Source organism: Rhinichthys klamathensis, unplaced genomic scaffold, assembly GCF_029890125.1.
Source record: "Rhinichthys klamathensis goyatoka isolate OS25496 unplaced genomic scaffold, OSU_Roscu_1.1 h1tg000539l_1, whole genome shotgun sequence".
In the NCBI taxonomy this organism is placed as follows: Eukaryota; Metazoa; Chordata; class Actinopteri; order Cypriniformes; family Leuciscidae; genus Rhinichthys; species Rhinichthys klamathensis.
The window spans coordinates 165,420-181,524 of NW_026607014.1; the positions used below are offsets into that span (position 1 = coordinate 165,420).

The following is a 16,105-nucleotide window of genomic DNA, read 5'->3' on the forward strand; positions in this document are numbered from 1 at the left end:
TATTTGAAATAGAAATCTTTTGTCGAATTGAATGCGTCCTTGCTGAATAAAAGAATGAATTTCTTACTGACCCCAAACTTACTGACGCAACATTTCCAGTAAATGTACACTGCATTTACTGACAATTTTGTTTTGGTCATTTTTATGAAAGCAATAAAACACACAGGACCATGTGTTACAGTGATTTGACTTTTTAAAGAACCGCTTTTACTTTCGGACTTGAAGTCGCCCGGAGTATGTTGATACATTGTACAAAAACATTGTTATGTTGCTTAGATACTGTAACATATCTGTCAGTGTTGTGTTTAGCATCCACATGTCTCTAAAAACCCATCTGATAGGTGTCAGGACCTGGTGCAAACGTTACAGCAGGATATTTCTCTTCAGGGTTTGCGGAGACTGTCCTCGTTCCTCTCTCTTCTATTCTCCCTCTTTCTGCAGGTCTTTTTTTCATCCCTCATTCCCTCTGCATGTTCTATTAACATTCTTCTAGTGTTTCAGGGTTTGTTCTTAAGCAGGACTGGCTGCTCTTGGTGTTTTCCCTCTGAACTGTGATTTATTTTTCTGTTCTCTCTGTGTCATGGAACTTGAGACGTGTTGTTGTTTCCTATTTTTTTAATGTTGTTGTTGTTGTTTGTGTTGTTGTTGTTGTGTTCCCTTCGATGTGTTTTTGCCCCTGGTTTCTCGTCCCGTCTTTCTGCACACCTCCTCTCACACCCCTCTCCTCTGTGTCTGTCTGTCCATTTTCGTGATGTGACCCCCTCCCCCCTAACCCCCCCTCCCAGAAGACACGGACTCCCCCAGTCAGACAAACTCAGGTCTGTCCTTTCTTCTGCTTTGCTTTTCTCGTCTTCCTCCATGCCGTGTCCCAGCTCCTCTCTGTTCGTCGCACTCCCATTCATTCTCCCTGCTGGAAGAACCACAAAGGATAAAGATTGATTGATCGAGCATCTAGACAATCTTAAGGCCCTTTCACACCAAGAACGATTTTCCCCTTAAAACTGCAGTCAAGACAGTCTCAAAAACACGGTTTGAAATCGCTGGTGTTTCTGACGTCACAAATTACCGCGCAACCAATCACGTCAACGTGTGATCGTCGATCTGAGCTGGTGTGAGTGAGTGGAGGCGGGGATAATTTGATAATTTGAAAATTTCAAAGTCAATTTTTTTTCTCAAGGAAAAACGTTTAAATATCTAATTTTGGTGATCAAAGATTAGTTTTACCCGATAAAATGATTGACTACAGACTACTACTTTATTGTAAGCTCGCTCTGTAGTTCTGTCGCCTGCCGCTTTAAATGCTCGAGCTCTTTGAAATCTGGTGGATTCTGATTGGCTGTCAATATTTTGATCATTCATCAGCTGGGGGAAAAAAAAGTCCTGAAAGTGATTCCAGCGATATCGTTTCTATGTGCCGTTAACATTATATCTGTGATGTGGTTCTATTATTCTTTCATATTTAGAACGATTTATCGTTATCGTTATCAATTATCATCCTTGGTGTGAACTGGCCTTTAGGCTACCTAATGACTAGTTTGGACGAGCTTGAAACCATCAGAAGCTGTTTTTATATGGATATTCCAGCAGGTCAGACTGAAATATGCTTTGCAATGTAATTAATAAAAATCAAGGTTGATCTCACAAAGAACATGTCTTTTTTTTTTTATAAACCCATTAAACATGAGCGCATTATGCAATCGTTTAAGACGTTTATCATTGTATTAAACCTTTTTGGCATAAAGTGTTTGTGTAAATTTGAGTCAAGAACCCTAAAGTTCTATATAGAACCCCATTGAACCTTATATATATGCTTTTTTCATATATATATATGTGAGCATTTGTGAGATTCAACCATTATCAATTTGGACTGCAATACACATTTGAATCTACAGTAGTACAATGAGTGTAAAAACTGTAGAGGAGTAAATGCTGGGATTGTGCTTGAAAAGCAAACATCATCTATTTCTGCTCTTTGGTTGTCTTCACTAGCTTTTTAAATCTATTACGCCTCTTCTCTGCCCTTTTTATGAGCATTTTATTCACCTGGTTCCAGAGTTACTTTCTGCTATGAAGCTCATGGGCTTCCTTACCAGCTCGAGTCATAATCATGTCTGATTATGATCATGTGTGTGCTCTTATTTTGAAAACATTTCAAAATGGTGGCATTGTTTTTTTTTGTTTTTTTTTGAGTGACAAAACACTTTTTCCAGCAGCCTTGGTTCTGGAATGTCATTTTCCCATTCATGTTCTCCATAGGGATAAAAAAAAAAAAATTCAGTTAAAAATTAAAATCCGAAAAGAGGTACAAGGTGCATTTAATGTCTTTTATGAGGCACTGAATCACTGTTAATGACACATTGTTGAATCTGACATGGTACAATTTAAAACAAGTGTATTTATAATGGATTTGAAATTTAGTATCTTATGCTCACCAAGTAACTTGTGCAATACGATGATTTTATTTTATTTTTCTATTTCTATATATTTTAAAATTAATCTTCTTCAGTCTTCAGTGTCACATGATCCTTCAGAACATTCTAATATGCTGATTTGCTGCCCAATAAATCAAGATTTTTTTATTAATATCAATGTTAAAAACAGTTCTGCTTAATATTTTCATGCAAACTGTGAATTTTTGATGATTAGAACGTTCAAGAGAACAAGATCAATTTTAGATCAATTTAATGCATCCTTGCTGAATAAAAATACAAATTTCTTATTAGTTTGATAGGGTGTCTGAGGGTGTGTTCACACGTGTCATGTTTGGTTGAATTAAAGCGAACTCTGGTGCGATTGATCTGTTAGTGCGGTTCATTTGCTAAAGTGTGAGCCCTGGCATCTTCTGAACCCTGGTGCGCACCAAACAAGCGGGCCGAGACCGCTGGAAACATGGGTCTCAGTCCGCTTCCAAATGAATTCTGCCGCGAAGATCTCACAGCAGATGTGTGTGACGGAGGAATTCCTGTCGTTGTTTTGACTCCTTTACACATTTTATAAGCTCTTCACGAGTTGTCAGCTCCTGCATATTCCATCATATTTATGCACATACAATGTTCCGTTGTAAAACATGTGTCATAAAGGCTGTGTTTTTTGTATCTTTGGGTTCGGTGTTAAAAATGACTGTGTGAACGCTAAGCAAACCAGGACTAAATGTATCAATGTATCGAACCAAGAGAACCGAAATACAAGTGTGAACACACCCTCACACTTTTGTCATTCGCTAAGCTTTATGGGAGCTTTTTGCAGAGATTTTCCTTTCCACAGTAACTTTTTTTTAAATAGTGAATCTCTCGTCGGAATTATGGCTAATGTAATTATTCCCATTAATTTGGCTATTCGATACTATATTTTTGTAACACTTTACAATAAGGTTTCATTTGTTAACATTAGTTAATGTATTAACTAACCTGAACTAACAATGAGCAATACATTTGTTACAGTATTTATTAATCTTTGTTAATGTTAGTTAATAAAAATACAGCGGTAACGCTTCCTTTTACAGTCCTGTTACCCATGTACATACTATGTACTTATTATAGTAATTATAATTACTGGGTAATAACTAGGTACTAACCCTGAACCTACCCCTAAACCTACCCCTAACCCATGTACTTACCTTATATCAGGGGCGTAGCCATCATTTCAAAAGTGAGGGGGACAGAATGTCAAGTGTAATACCATTTTTTTTTCAGACTTTTGTTGACAGGTTAAGTGGCTTAATATGCTATTTATTTTTAAAGCAATAAAACAGAAAGAAAGAAATGTAGATGCTCAGTACTTTATATTGCAGGGTTTTTCCTGGCTTAAAACGAGGCGGAGGTGGTAAAATCCTGATCATGTATTTTAATTAGATAATAACATTTTTATTTTTCGTAGACCATCATATAGCCTACTGTGTTTACCACAGTATTTTTGTAGGTGAATCTCGGTAGCCTACTTCTAGGGGGGTCCCGGGGCATGCCCCCCCGGCGGAAAATTTTGTACATTTTAAAAATAAATTCATTCATCTGGTGCACTTTGAGTCCCCCGAATCCACTATTAAAAGTAAATAATCCACCCGTCAACCCCCCAAACATATGACATTCTCTGATTTAGATATCTGATCATCGCATTACAATTATTCAAATTGTCAGTGTTACTGTTAAGCATGATAATATGGTTAAATATCACACTGAAGTAGGCTGATTTAAAAATAACATTTACTTAAAATAAAAGTTCTTCTTTTGGCAAAATAACATTTCCTTAATAGCCTAAAGTCTGTCTTACTAAACTAAAACTTTCCAATTGAAAACCTTCAAACATCAAGCTTTTAAAAATACTTCAAACTTTCTAGTTAGGCTTTTTCAAGAGAACTTCAAGTTTGTCTACAAACTTTTTTATCTAATTGTAAAGTGTTACCGAATTATGGTAAACATCATAGTCTACACATGTTACTGCCTGATTCAAGCAGATCGTGGCTGTTAATGCATGAACATACAAATTCAGCATTAACAATCACCATGTTTATTCTAATTTGAACGGCTTTGATAACATATCTGTGAAAATAAAAGACATTACGAATAAAAAAAGATTGAAAATAGTGCACGTTTGTGCGGGTAATCCGGGTATAATGAATATTTTCAATTTACAACAAAACTTGTTAATTATTCAACAAGAGAAATAGGCAGAGTTATTCATCATTGTGCAACACAATTCCGATACCACATGACAACTTACTTACAGTGCTTGACTCTTTCGTGAAAAAGGAGTGAAGAGTTTTTTTTGCCGTTTTGAACTCTATGAAACTGATGGATTCGGCGCGGCTGCGAGCATGGGCGTGTCGCACGAGTGACTGATTACCATGGAAGCGTGAAAGTCACGTATGTAGATAGACTATCCTTTCTTTGGATTTTAAATCTCGATGTAGGGCAGGCTATACACACCCGCGAAAACCTCAGCTTGTCATAGACACATTTGCCCTATGAAAAAGTGCGGGGGACGAATTTACATTTTATAAAAAGTGGGGGGGACATGTCCCCCCCGTCCCCCGCGTAATCTACGCCCATGCCTTATATTAACCAGTACTTTCTAGGTAAGTATACTGTAAATACACGTAAGTTGTTCGTGTTAGTTCACAGTGCATTAACTAATGTTAACAAATACAACCTTTGATTTTAATAACGTATTAGTAAATGTTGAAATTAATTTTAACTAAGATTAATAAATGCTGTAGAAGTCTTGTTCGTTCTTAGTTCATGTTAACTAATGTTAACTAATGAACCTTATTGTAAAGTGTTACCTATATTTTTTCAATTCATTTTTTTTAATGAAATCGCACTGCATTATTGTTTCAAAATCAAAATCTGGTTCAAAATCAACTTATTCTACTAACCCAAACCCTAAACTAACAGTCTACCAATACTCTAATGAGAGTTAATTGACATGTAATTGCAAAGTTACTTATAGTTAGTAGACCATCGAAATAAAGTGTAACCAAAAATCTTTCTCTGTGGAGAAAAGGAATGGGATTTTGTACCTCCCGAACCCGACTGTTGTGTACAGTTCTTGGTTATGGCTCGAGCTAATGAAGCTGGCTTCATGACGGCATAAGTACATATATATATATATATATATATATATATATATCACATTATGGCTATTTTCATAAGGTGTTAATGTCAGTTTAGGTTTCATTTGCACCCACTTTCGTCCTCTTTTACTAGTGTGCTTGTGTCTTCCCTATCTCCATTTAAAAAAAACTGTAAAGCGATAGAGAAAACGAGGTGTGTTGTATGGTTTAGGCATGGCAGATATCTAGATACAAAGATTGAAAACTTTTGCCTGCGGATTGACTTAATAGGGGAAGTTTTCCCATGATGCAAAGCATAATGAAAGCACTCTCCGTTATGAATGTGGCTTCAAGCTTAAAAACGCACCTCATATATGAGCTTCACTATAGTGCTGCTATTAAATCCAATTAATCTAATGATTTTGAGAGCACTAATCATTGGGCAATTTGCTGAACATGTTAATTACTTAACAGCACAATTGCTATTGCAAGAGAAAATTGCTATTGACATTTACGGCACCTGCACTGACAAAGACACATGTAGTACGCTTTACACGACTCAATAGCACAAACAAATTCAATAATTTGCTTGTGCGAACAGGCTAGTTAAAGTTGTAGCTTGTCATCTTGCAACTGAAATGGTCACAGAAGTTTATATGACTTTGTGATTCAAACAAGCCTCAAATTGTGCATTTCAGGGTTTTTTTGCCTTCCATACAACAACAATTGGCATTGAAGGATGAACATATGGCAGGACTTTTACTTTCTGACCCCTGGACTTTACACCTCTGCTTAGAAACACTACATTCTAGAGTATTTCGTTTGAATGGAATTTGCACATACACTGTATTTATATTGTATGGTTAGATTTGATTTGCTAATAACAAATGACACTTTTCCATTTAGATGCTTTCAAGTGTGCCTCGGGTTTGAGTGACGTTTGTGAGGAATTTATGCTAAGCTACTCTCAATAAAAATAGACCAGAGCTAACCTTTTGATATTTTAAATATACTACCTCCTTCTGTAATCTGAAAAAATTGTTTAATTTGTATCATTTTTTTCTGCTATGGGCTGCATCATTTACAGTATGGCAATGTGTGTGTGAAGACATTTACCCATTAGCTTATTATTAATGGTGACAGGCATTTTGATTAATGCATCATTTTTATGGACAATTTGGTATTAAACAGACAGATGTCTTTTATGCTCAGAGAGTTAAAAGTGATCACTCAACTGTAGTGTTGTTGATGGGAAAGATTTCTTTATTAAAGGGTTAGTTCACCCAAAAATGAAAATTGTGTCATAATTTACTCACCCTTATGTTGTTCCAAACCTGTATGAGTTTCTTTCTTCTGTTGAACACTAAAGAAGAATGTTGGTAACCAGAGAGTTGATGGTAGCCATTGACTTACATTACATAGTAGGGAAAAAAATAGCTGGCTCCCGTCAACTGTCCGCTTACCAACATTCTTCAAAATATCTTCTTTTGTGTTCAACAGAAGAAAGAAACTCATACAGGTTTGGAACAACTTGAGGGTGAGTAAATGATGACAGAATCTTTACATTTTGGGGTGAACTATCTCTTTAAACCATTCTACATTATATGTCACATTATATACTACATTATATATCAAATGCTTCATTAGTGAACGGGTCAACAGATCTGTTTCCATCTAGCCTCACCAACATCACAAGACACTTTTCCAGCAAACTCATTGACGTCTGCTGTGATCCGTAGGTGCCATGGACGTCGAGGAACGAACGCGGCAGATGAAACTGAAGATGAACAAGTATAAACAGGGAACAGGCTCGGACTCCCGACTGGAACAGGACTATAACAAGGTAATAGTGGTTTACTGCTACAGTGAAAAACAGTTCAAAACTTATGTTTAAATGATTGAGACTAAATACTCCTGGTTGCATATTATTTAATAATAATAATAATAAAGATAATAGTAATTTTAATAATAATTAGGGGCCCCTAATTGTATTCGTTAGTTTACTTTATTATTATTATTATTTTTATTTTATTATAATTCTATATTTAAATACTCTCCCTTTCGAGAAAAATAAATGAAAATAATATAGACGGGCTAATAATTTCCACAATATTTGCATGCTTTGGTGTTATGTTTAAAGGGGTTTAAACTAAACTAAGGGGTTTTAAACGAAATTAAAATGTAGTTTAGTTTAGTTTAGTTTAGTTTAGTTTAGTTTAGTTTAGTTTAGTTTAGTTGAATGACCAGGCTCTTCTTTCACCCCCGTAAAATAGCATCAGTTTAGTTTCTTCTTAAAGGGATGCTTCACCTCTGGAAAGATGAATGTGTATTTAAAATGGGTCATTTATGTAGAAGAAATGTGAAATTATTTTTGAATTTGGAGCTTTCTAGACTGAGAAAAGCCAGAAAAAATTATTTTTGGCTTATGTGGATGAAAGACAACAACTCCCAGAATGCACTTGCTTCGCTGCCCTAGGAGGCCACGCCTACCGGTAACAGAGCGCAGTAGTTAAACAACAAGTCTAGGCTACTTGTGAGTCTCGGTGATGAGTCTGCCCGGGATTTCGAGATCGCCCAAAATGTCCGGGATTCGGCTTTTGCGTTCCACAGTCGTCATTCATTATGTTTACTGTGGCGAGCAGGACGAGGCCGAGGGGGTGATTACTGATGAGAGACACCTGTGAGACGCACCGGTCTCGTATCTCTCACAGAGGAGCGGGAATTTTCTTAGCAATGTTAAAACGCACATCAACCGATCACTTGTTTAGCGTTCATGTAAACACTACATTCAGATTCACCAATCGGAATGAATTCAGTTAGATTGAAACAAAAGGTGTGCATGTAAACAATGAATGGCGACTGCAGAAAGCAAAAGCTGAATCCCGGACATCGACGGCCGGACATGTCTGGGAAAAAGAGGATGGTAACCCCTACTACTCAGCTTTCTCCACAGAACAAGAGCCTGCTAGCTCAGCTTCCAAAAAAAGATGGCTGACAGTGACACTATGTGTACATTCTGTGAGTGAGATCCCACCCTCTATGGGCAGGTTGAGAACATGCGGGACAGCCCCTACTACTGGCTGTAGTCTTTAGCCTCTGGCCAAAAAATCCTCCGATGACGCAAAATGACGATTTTTGCATCATCGGAGGATTTTTTCCAGACAAAAAATACATAAATCTCTCGTCTCAGGGGGATATGAGGGTGGAAAGCATGGTAATTCGAAAATACTACAGGTTTCCTACTAATACAAAGCTTAATGCTAAATCCTGAAGTATCGCTTTAAAGCTAGTAGCTTTTAGTGTAGCTACTAATATGGCTGTAGTTGAACTAGGTCCAGGTAGTAAAAAAAACTAGCTCTTTTCAGCCAATCAGATTGCTAATTTGGACCTAAATTATCATAGATTAAACATGATGTTGGTTTGATTGACCCATTTCCAGCAGTTGTGACATTTTTGTAGACCTAGAACCTTTTAAGTTCAGTATCTCTGCACATGATATACTTTAGTATTTCTGTATGCGGGTCAGCATGAGGACTTTCAGCCCCATATACGGCTGTGTCACCTTCCCTTTGTATCCTTTTAAGCCTGTGGTATGAAAAGCATTGTGCAGCACTATGAGTTCTGCAGGATTCTATTAAAAGCAGATAAAGAAGAGGTTCATTAATTTTTGTCTGATAGGCTTATAAGAAGGCGCCATTTAGGACATGATGTTTATAATCATCATAGCAAGCCATGAGCACCTTATAAATACATATTTTACATAAGACCCTACAATACCTCTCCATGTCTGTCCAGGGGCCGTATTCACAAAGAATTTTATCTTACCACTAGGAGTACTCCTAAATTGCACTAAAATATTTTAGCTAGGAGTTTTCTCTTAAAAGTTATTCACAACGTCTTTCAGACCTACTCTTAGTAAGGAAAAATGACAATTCCTAAACTAAGGTGAGTCTTCGTTGCTATGGATGACGTCAATTCTCATGCACGAGCTTCCTCGCAATGATCATGGTGATTGGTTGTTAGATGACAGGGCCATCATGCGGAACATAACACAGACGCAACAAATCATGGAATTACGACAGCTAAATATGTCTGTGTCCTACACAAAATAATAATAGTAATGTCATCGAAATGCATATCATGTTTGTGCATGCCCCAGTGAAGTGTAATTCTAAAAAGGCAGAGAGAGAGAGAAAAAAAGTCGTAAATTAAATTAAATCAAGGTAGCCTAATAGCCTACCCTAATGAAAACAGCCACTTGCCTAATAATGAAAAACGACACGTGCATTAACACATTAATTGACATCCTATTAGCCTAAATAGACTAAGGAAATGTTGCTCCTATTGAAGTAGCCTAATGTAATAGTTGAATGACGGTGGATTATGGACTCGCCAAAACGGAAAAGAAAGCCCAACTGGACGCAGGATCAGTTATGGTGTGTTCACACCAAACGCGAATAGAGCATCAAATACGCGTCTATCGCGTCTAGTTCAAATTTTTCAACTTGCGTGGAAGACATTCGCGGCAAACGCATCGTCCAATTCGCGTCATTCGCAACGCCCGGCGCGAATGATGCGTCTATTCCTATGGTCTATTCGCGTCTTTGCATTGACTTTGTATGTAATCTACTCGCGCAAATAATTAAATTCGCGTTCGGTGTGAACACACCATTACTGCTGCTGGCTCAGTTGGTGCTGAAAAAAAAAAAAAGATAAATGGGAAATTCGGCACTGGGATATCAAGCAAAACACATGGGAGAGGATTTGTTTGCAGATCAATGCAGCATTCCCGCTTGTGTCGCGGACCCGGGACGACTGCGAGAGGCGGTGGTATGCGCTACAATCCTTTGTGAATAGGTGTTAGTGAGTTAGGAGTCCTCTCGACTTCTTTTAAGCTGTCCCAGACTTAGGTGCTACTTTTAGCCTTAAAATTCTTTGTGAATACGGCCCCAGGACAGAATACCCAGGAATACACTGGTATAAATGCAGTGGCATTTCTTCTGAAGGATGTTTTATCAAAAACAATAATTCATTCTACATTTATGTATTTGGAAGAAGCTTTTATCCAAAGCAATTTCATTAAAGGGATACTCCACCCAAAAATGAAAGTTCTGTAATCATAATACTCACCCTCAAGTTGGTGCAAACCTGTATGAGTTTCTTTCTTCTGCTGAACACAAAGATATTTTGAAGAACGATTGGAACCAAACAGTTGTTTGGCACCATTGACTTCCATAGTAGGAAAAAAAAAATACTATGGAAGTCAATGGTGCCAAAGTTCCAATCGTTCTTCAAAATATCTTCCTTTGTGTTCAGCAGAAGAAAGAAACTCATACAGGTTTGCAACAACTTAAGGGTGGGTAAATGATGACAGAATTTTCATTTTTGGGTGGAGTATCCCTTTAAAAGGTACACAATGTAACTTTTGGCCCTCTAGCAGTTAAAAAACAGCATGCATTTTGTGGAAGAACATTGTTTTGGTTGTGCTTAATTTCCTTTGACGATGTATTTACAAAATGTTATCAGTCCATGTATTCCTTGGTAATCAAACCCATGACCATGGCATTGTTAGCGCAATGTCCTACTGTTCGAGCTACTGCTCATGAATTTATTTGGAATATACTATTTTATAAGGTCTTTCTTTAAAGGTGAACTGTGACATTTCTGCACCACTAGCACACCAAAAGGAAATGCAAAAATATGTTATATTCGAAATACCCTAAAAATTTCTACCACCATTTTTGCCCCACTCGCTTTTTTTCCATTTGTCACATAAACAAATAATCTAGTCCCAGCTTTATGCCACTGACTAAAAACTAAGTTTTGAAGATGCCACTTCACCTTTAACCGCTGTGACTAGTTTTGTTCTATTTGTTGTCCGTAAGCATCTAACGTGTGCTGTGTTTGTTCTTCAGCGTTCAGGCAGAGATCCTCAGCGGGGAGAAAACCTCTCGGCCAAGTCTTCGGACAGTGATGTCAGCGACGTGTCCGCTGTGTCGAGAACCAGCAGTGCATCTCGATTCAGCAGCATGAGCTACATCTCTGTCCAATCAGAACGGCCGCGGGGCAGCCGGAAGATCAGGTGAGAAGTCTGATCACTGTCAAACCTGTGCGGTATAGTTCAGTTGAGGAACAATCTACAGTGGGTGCTCCTTATGTGTGTTCTTTGAGGCCATGTACAAACTGCAAAGTTTTGTGAGTGACAACTGCATTTATTTGCAGGAGTGAATTACTTCGTCTCATGGCTGTAAACAAGTAACATGGGTTTGACCAAACTAATGTTAGAGTCTGGAAACCAGGGTTATTTTAGTATCATGTATATACTATTATAGTATTTATTACTATTTTTAAGTAGCTTTTATTTTTATGTTTTTAGTTTTTATATTTTGTTTTATTAGTTTTGTTATGTGCTTTTAAAAACAGAACAAACAGAAAAAAATCCATAGAATGTCCGTGTCAAATACTAATTTAAGTTAGTAGATAAAAATGACTTTGTTGCATACGTAAAAAAAAAACATCAAGGTTCAGCAAGGAGTGGAGATCACACACATAATAGTAGATTTCTTACAAAAAATACTTTATTTAGATGCCAAAAGCAAAGACAAAACGTTTTTGATTCATGTTGTCATCAGTGTCATAACAGAAAATAGCACACCTGATTATATTTATATACATTTTTTACCATATAAAGTAAACTCAAAATGTTGATTTAAAAACACACACCTTAATGGTATAAAAACTAACATACATACTGCACAAAAAAATACAAATACAAACATTTTGTACACAAATTATGCTGAAATTATTTTTAAAAATACAATATAATATAATTATTCAAAATGTTTTTTTCATAATCATCAAGAATATAAATGCAACATTATCCAAAAACAGTATAATAATATGAAACATCATAACATGATTGTCGTGTTGATAAGGAATACATCCAACAAAAGAGAGAAAGAGAATCTTCTACTGGTATGTGTTCGAGCTCCTCTCCTTGTCGAACTTGTGCTTTTGTCCTTTTTATTAGTTTTGTTTTTTTATATTTCTATTTACTGTACCTTTAATATATTTTTATTTTTAGTTGCTAATGCATAATTTCTAAGTTTTTCCTTTCATTTCATCTAATATTTGTATTTTATTTCAGATTTATTTCTAAATTTAAAATCTAAAAAAAAGTAATAGTTTTAGATTTAGTTTTAGGTAACAATAACAATACTGCTGGAAACATATTATCATCTGGCAGTTGTTAGTAAACCAGTGTCGACAGAGGCACCAAATTTATGTATGTTTAGTCTCAGCCTCAGATGGCGTGCCCATTTACCACACACCGTCTGTTAGCGTTCACACATCTTGCACACATAACTGGCAGGCACTATCCAAAAACCAGCAGTTCCAATCAGATCGACTGGCTTCACCTGGAAACATAGGCATATTTACCAAAATTTTGCACATTTCAGAAATTAATTGAGAATGCCGTTTATAGATTCCAATTAAATTTGAATTAAGTATGCATATGCAGAAATTTGAATTTTAAGAAAGTTGAATTAAATTTAAAGAACAAAGATGAAGCATATAATTTCCATAATGACCAATGCAATCTACCAAGTTAGTAAATCTGGCCCATAGTGGCTTCTAAAAACACTTTCCTTGTCAATCAAACAGTCTAGTCTAAGTGGGTGGTTTTTGTCAAGAATTTGATAATAATAAAAATTATGACTATATTGCACATTAAGCGGATGGGGGGAGTAAAAAGAACATTTCTCATATCTAAATGTTTCAAGTGTACATTTGGTTATAAAATGAGGCTCTCACTCCTATAAATACCTGCTGTGTACAGAACAGGATTAAACACTCATAAGAGGAGTGATGATCTTCTTTAGCTGCAGTGTGTTCGTGGCCTGAGAGAAACAGCATCTCTGTAGGGTTCCTCATTATGTGGGTCCGAGTGCGTTCAAGGTTTGCTTTTGTTTAGGTGAGTTTGGTGCCAAACCACTAACTCTATGTGTCCACTGGCATGGAAGAAATCCACTCTTTATTATGTATTTATACAAAACACTTTCTTTGGGGTGTGTCTGTAAAATGTACAGTAAGCAGGTTGTCTTTATATGAATAGTTTTAACAAATTGTCATGCATGATGAATGCATACATTTTGAATGCTTAGGTTTCATATAGTTTCAATTAAATGTACAATACCATTCGAAAGTTTGGTATTCAGTAAGACTTAAAAAAATTAATACTTTTATTTAAGGGTTAGTTCACCAAAAAATGAATATTTTGTCATTAATTACTCACCCTCATGTCGTTCCAAACCCGTAAGACTTTCGTTCATCTTCGGAACACAAATGAAGATCTTTTTAATAAAATCTGAGTGATTTTTTTCCCCTCCGTTGACAGCTATATACGCAACTACAACTTTGACTCTTCAAAACAATCATAAAGAGTTCGTAAAACTAATCCATATTAATTGAGCGGTTTAGTCCAAATTTTCTGAAGAGACTCGATCGCTTTATATGATGAACAGATTGAATTTAGACTTTCATTCAAACATTCTTCAACTCACACATCAGTTGTGGTAAACAGAAGCTCAATCATGTTCGCTTGACATGTGGGAACCAATGAGGTTAATTCTCGAGTTACGAATCACGTTTGAGCTTCCGCAAGAACAAACCTCAATTTAATAATCAATTAAAAAGGATTTTATACCTGTATGATATAACGCTGTACCCACATTGGACCAGCGCTTTGGAAAATGTCCCAAGCAGGTTCGGTTGAGCTTCTGTTTCTGTTCGCTAAACAATGTTTAAATATGTGAATAAAAGCCTAAATTTAATCTGTTCATCATATAAAGCGATCGAGTCTCTTTAGGAAATTTGGACTAAACCGCTCAATTCATATGGATTAGTTTTATGATCTCTTTATGATCTTTTGTAAAGCGTCAAAGTTGTAGTTGCACGGTTGTCAATGGAGAAAGCTCTCAGATTTCATTAAAAAGATTTTCATTTGTGTTCCGAAGATGAACGAAAGTCTTACAGGTTTTGGAACGACATGGGGGTTAGTAATTAATGACTATTAATGAATTTTGACTATCCCTTAAGCAAGTATAAAGTAAATTGATCAAAACTGACAGTATTAAGAAGTTACTGAAGTTTTAAAAATTTAAAAATAAATAAATAATTTAAAGAATGCTGAAAAAAAGTATCATGGTTTCCTAAAAAATTTGAAGCAGCACAACTGTTTTTAACATTTGATAATGATAAGAACGTTTCTTGATTGCCAAATCAGCATATTAGAATGATTTCTGAAGGATCATGTGACACTGAAGACTGGAGTAATGATGCTGAAAATTCAGCTTTGCCGTCACAAAAATACATTTTAATTTTAAAATATATTAAATTAGTTAACAGTTAATTTAAATTGTAATACTATTTCCCAATATTACTGTTTTTACTGTATTTGTGACAAAATAAGAGACTTTAAAAACATTTTAAAAAATGTACCAACCTGAAACTTTTGATTGGCCGTCATCCGACATTTGCATAATCCGCTCACTCCGTGCCAGTGAACACAAACAGTTTTACTGAAATACTAGTAAATAATCACCGGCAAGCTAGTGCACTCCCATTTAACATGCTAGGGTGTGTATATTTTAGTTCTGCGATGAAACACAATTTTGTTCTGTTTTATGTGCATACTGTCTGGCTTCTGTTGTTATTACTGTTTGCATTGCATTATTTTGATGTGTTGTCATTCATTCATTCTTCCTTTATGGTTTACATTCAGGTAGTTTTGACACCTATTTTCACTGTGCTTCATTTTTGTTCTGCATGCTGCTTGCACCTCTGCTGGCCACGCCCACAGCAAGGGGCGGAGTCTCTCCAGGGAGGGGGAGGGGTTACAGGAGGAACAGGAGGAGGGAGGGTTAGAGGAGGACAGAGTGAGGAAGAGAGGAGGGGGGAGGGCAGGAAAGCTGAGGAGACAGACAAGTAGCGTAGACAAAGAGGAAGCAGAGCGGGAGGAGTCTGAAGAGGGCGTGGCCCAGAGGACGGTCTCAGAGACGGACCTCAGGTAAACTCTAGTCGCCATGGCAGCCAACTGTCTCTTATACCAATGGTTTTCAATCCTGGTCCTGGGGACCAATGCTGCATTCACGCCATGCCGCAATTAGCGTAACTTCGTTCTACTTGGAACTGTTCACGTCTTCGGACTCGAACTCAACTCCTAAATTTGGTACAAGTAGGAGCTCTCAGAAAAAGTTGTGATTACGTGCTCCACGAGGATGATTACGAGTTGACATCTCGTAATTATGGGAATCACGACATGGCGTGAACTCACCTCACACATTTTTGTATGCCTCCCTTATTTAACACACCTGATTCAGATCATCAGCTCATTAGGTGAGAGCTCCTGAACTGAGGCTGTGTTCGAAATCACCCCTATACCCTCATTCACTATCCCTACATTAGTCCACTAATATAGTCCGCTTGAAGGAGTGAATAAAATCAAGTGAGTGAATTCGGACACTGAGTGCGCCGGAAAGGCTGCCACTTTTGCGC

General features: G+C 36.8%; 1 protein-coding gene across 30 annotated transcripts in view; it reads left to right on the forward strand.

Moving 5' to 3' along the window:
* The window catches only part of rims2a (regulating synaptic membrane exocytosis 2a), a 201,007-nt gene that overhangs the window by 136,909 nt on the left and 47,993 nt on the right, over positions 1–16,105 (forward strand). For 15 of the 30 annotated variants that reach the window (XM_056238766.1, XM_056238767.1, XM_056238770.1 and 12 more), the window contains 4 exons: positions 786–818; positions 7,288–7,391; positions 11,464–11,630; positions 15,411–15,617. The exons of 4 other annotated variants lie outside the window; for them this stretch is intronic. In XM_056238766.1, the coding sequence (XP_056094741.1) occupies positions 786–818; positions 7,288–7,391; positions 11,464–11,630; positions 15,411–15,617 (511 nt within the window). The remainder of the gene's footprint in view (positions 1–785; positions 819–7,287; positions 7,392–11,463; positions 11,631–15,410; positions 15,618–16,105) is intronic. 11 more of the 30 variants (XM_056238787.1, XM_056238769.1, XM_056238771.1 and 8 more) reach the window with 4 other exon arrangements.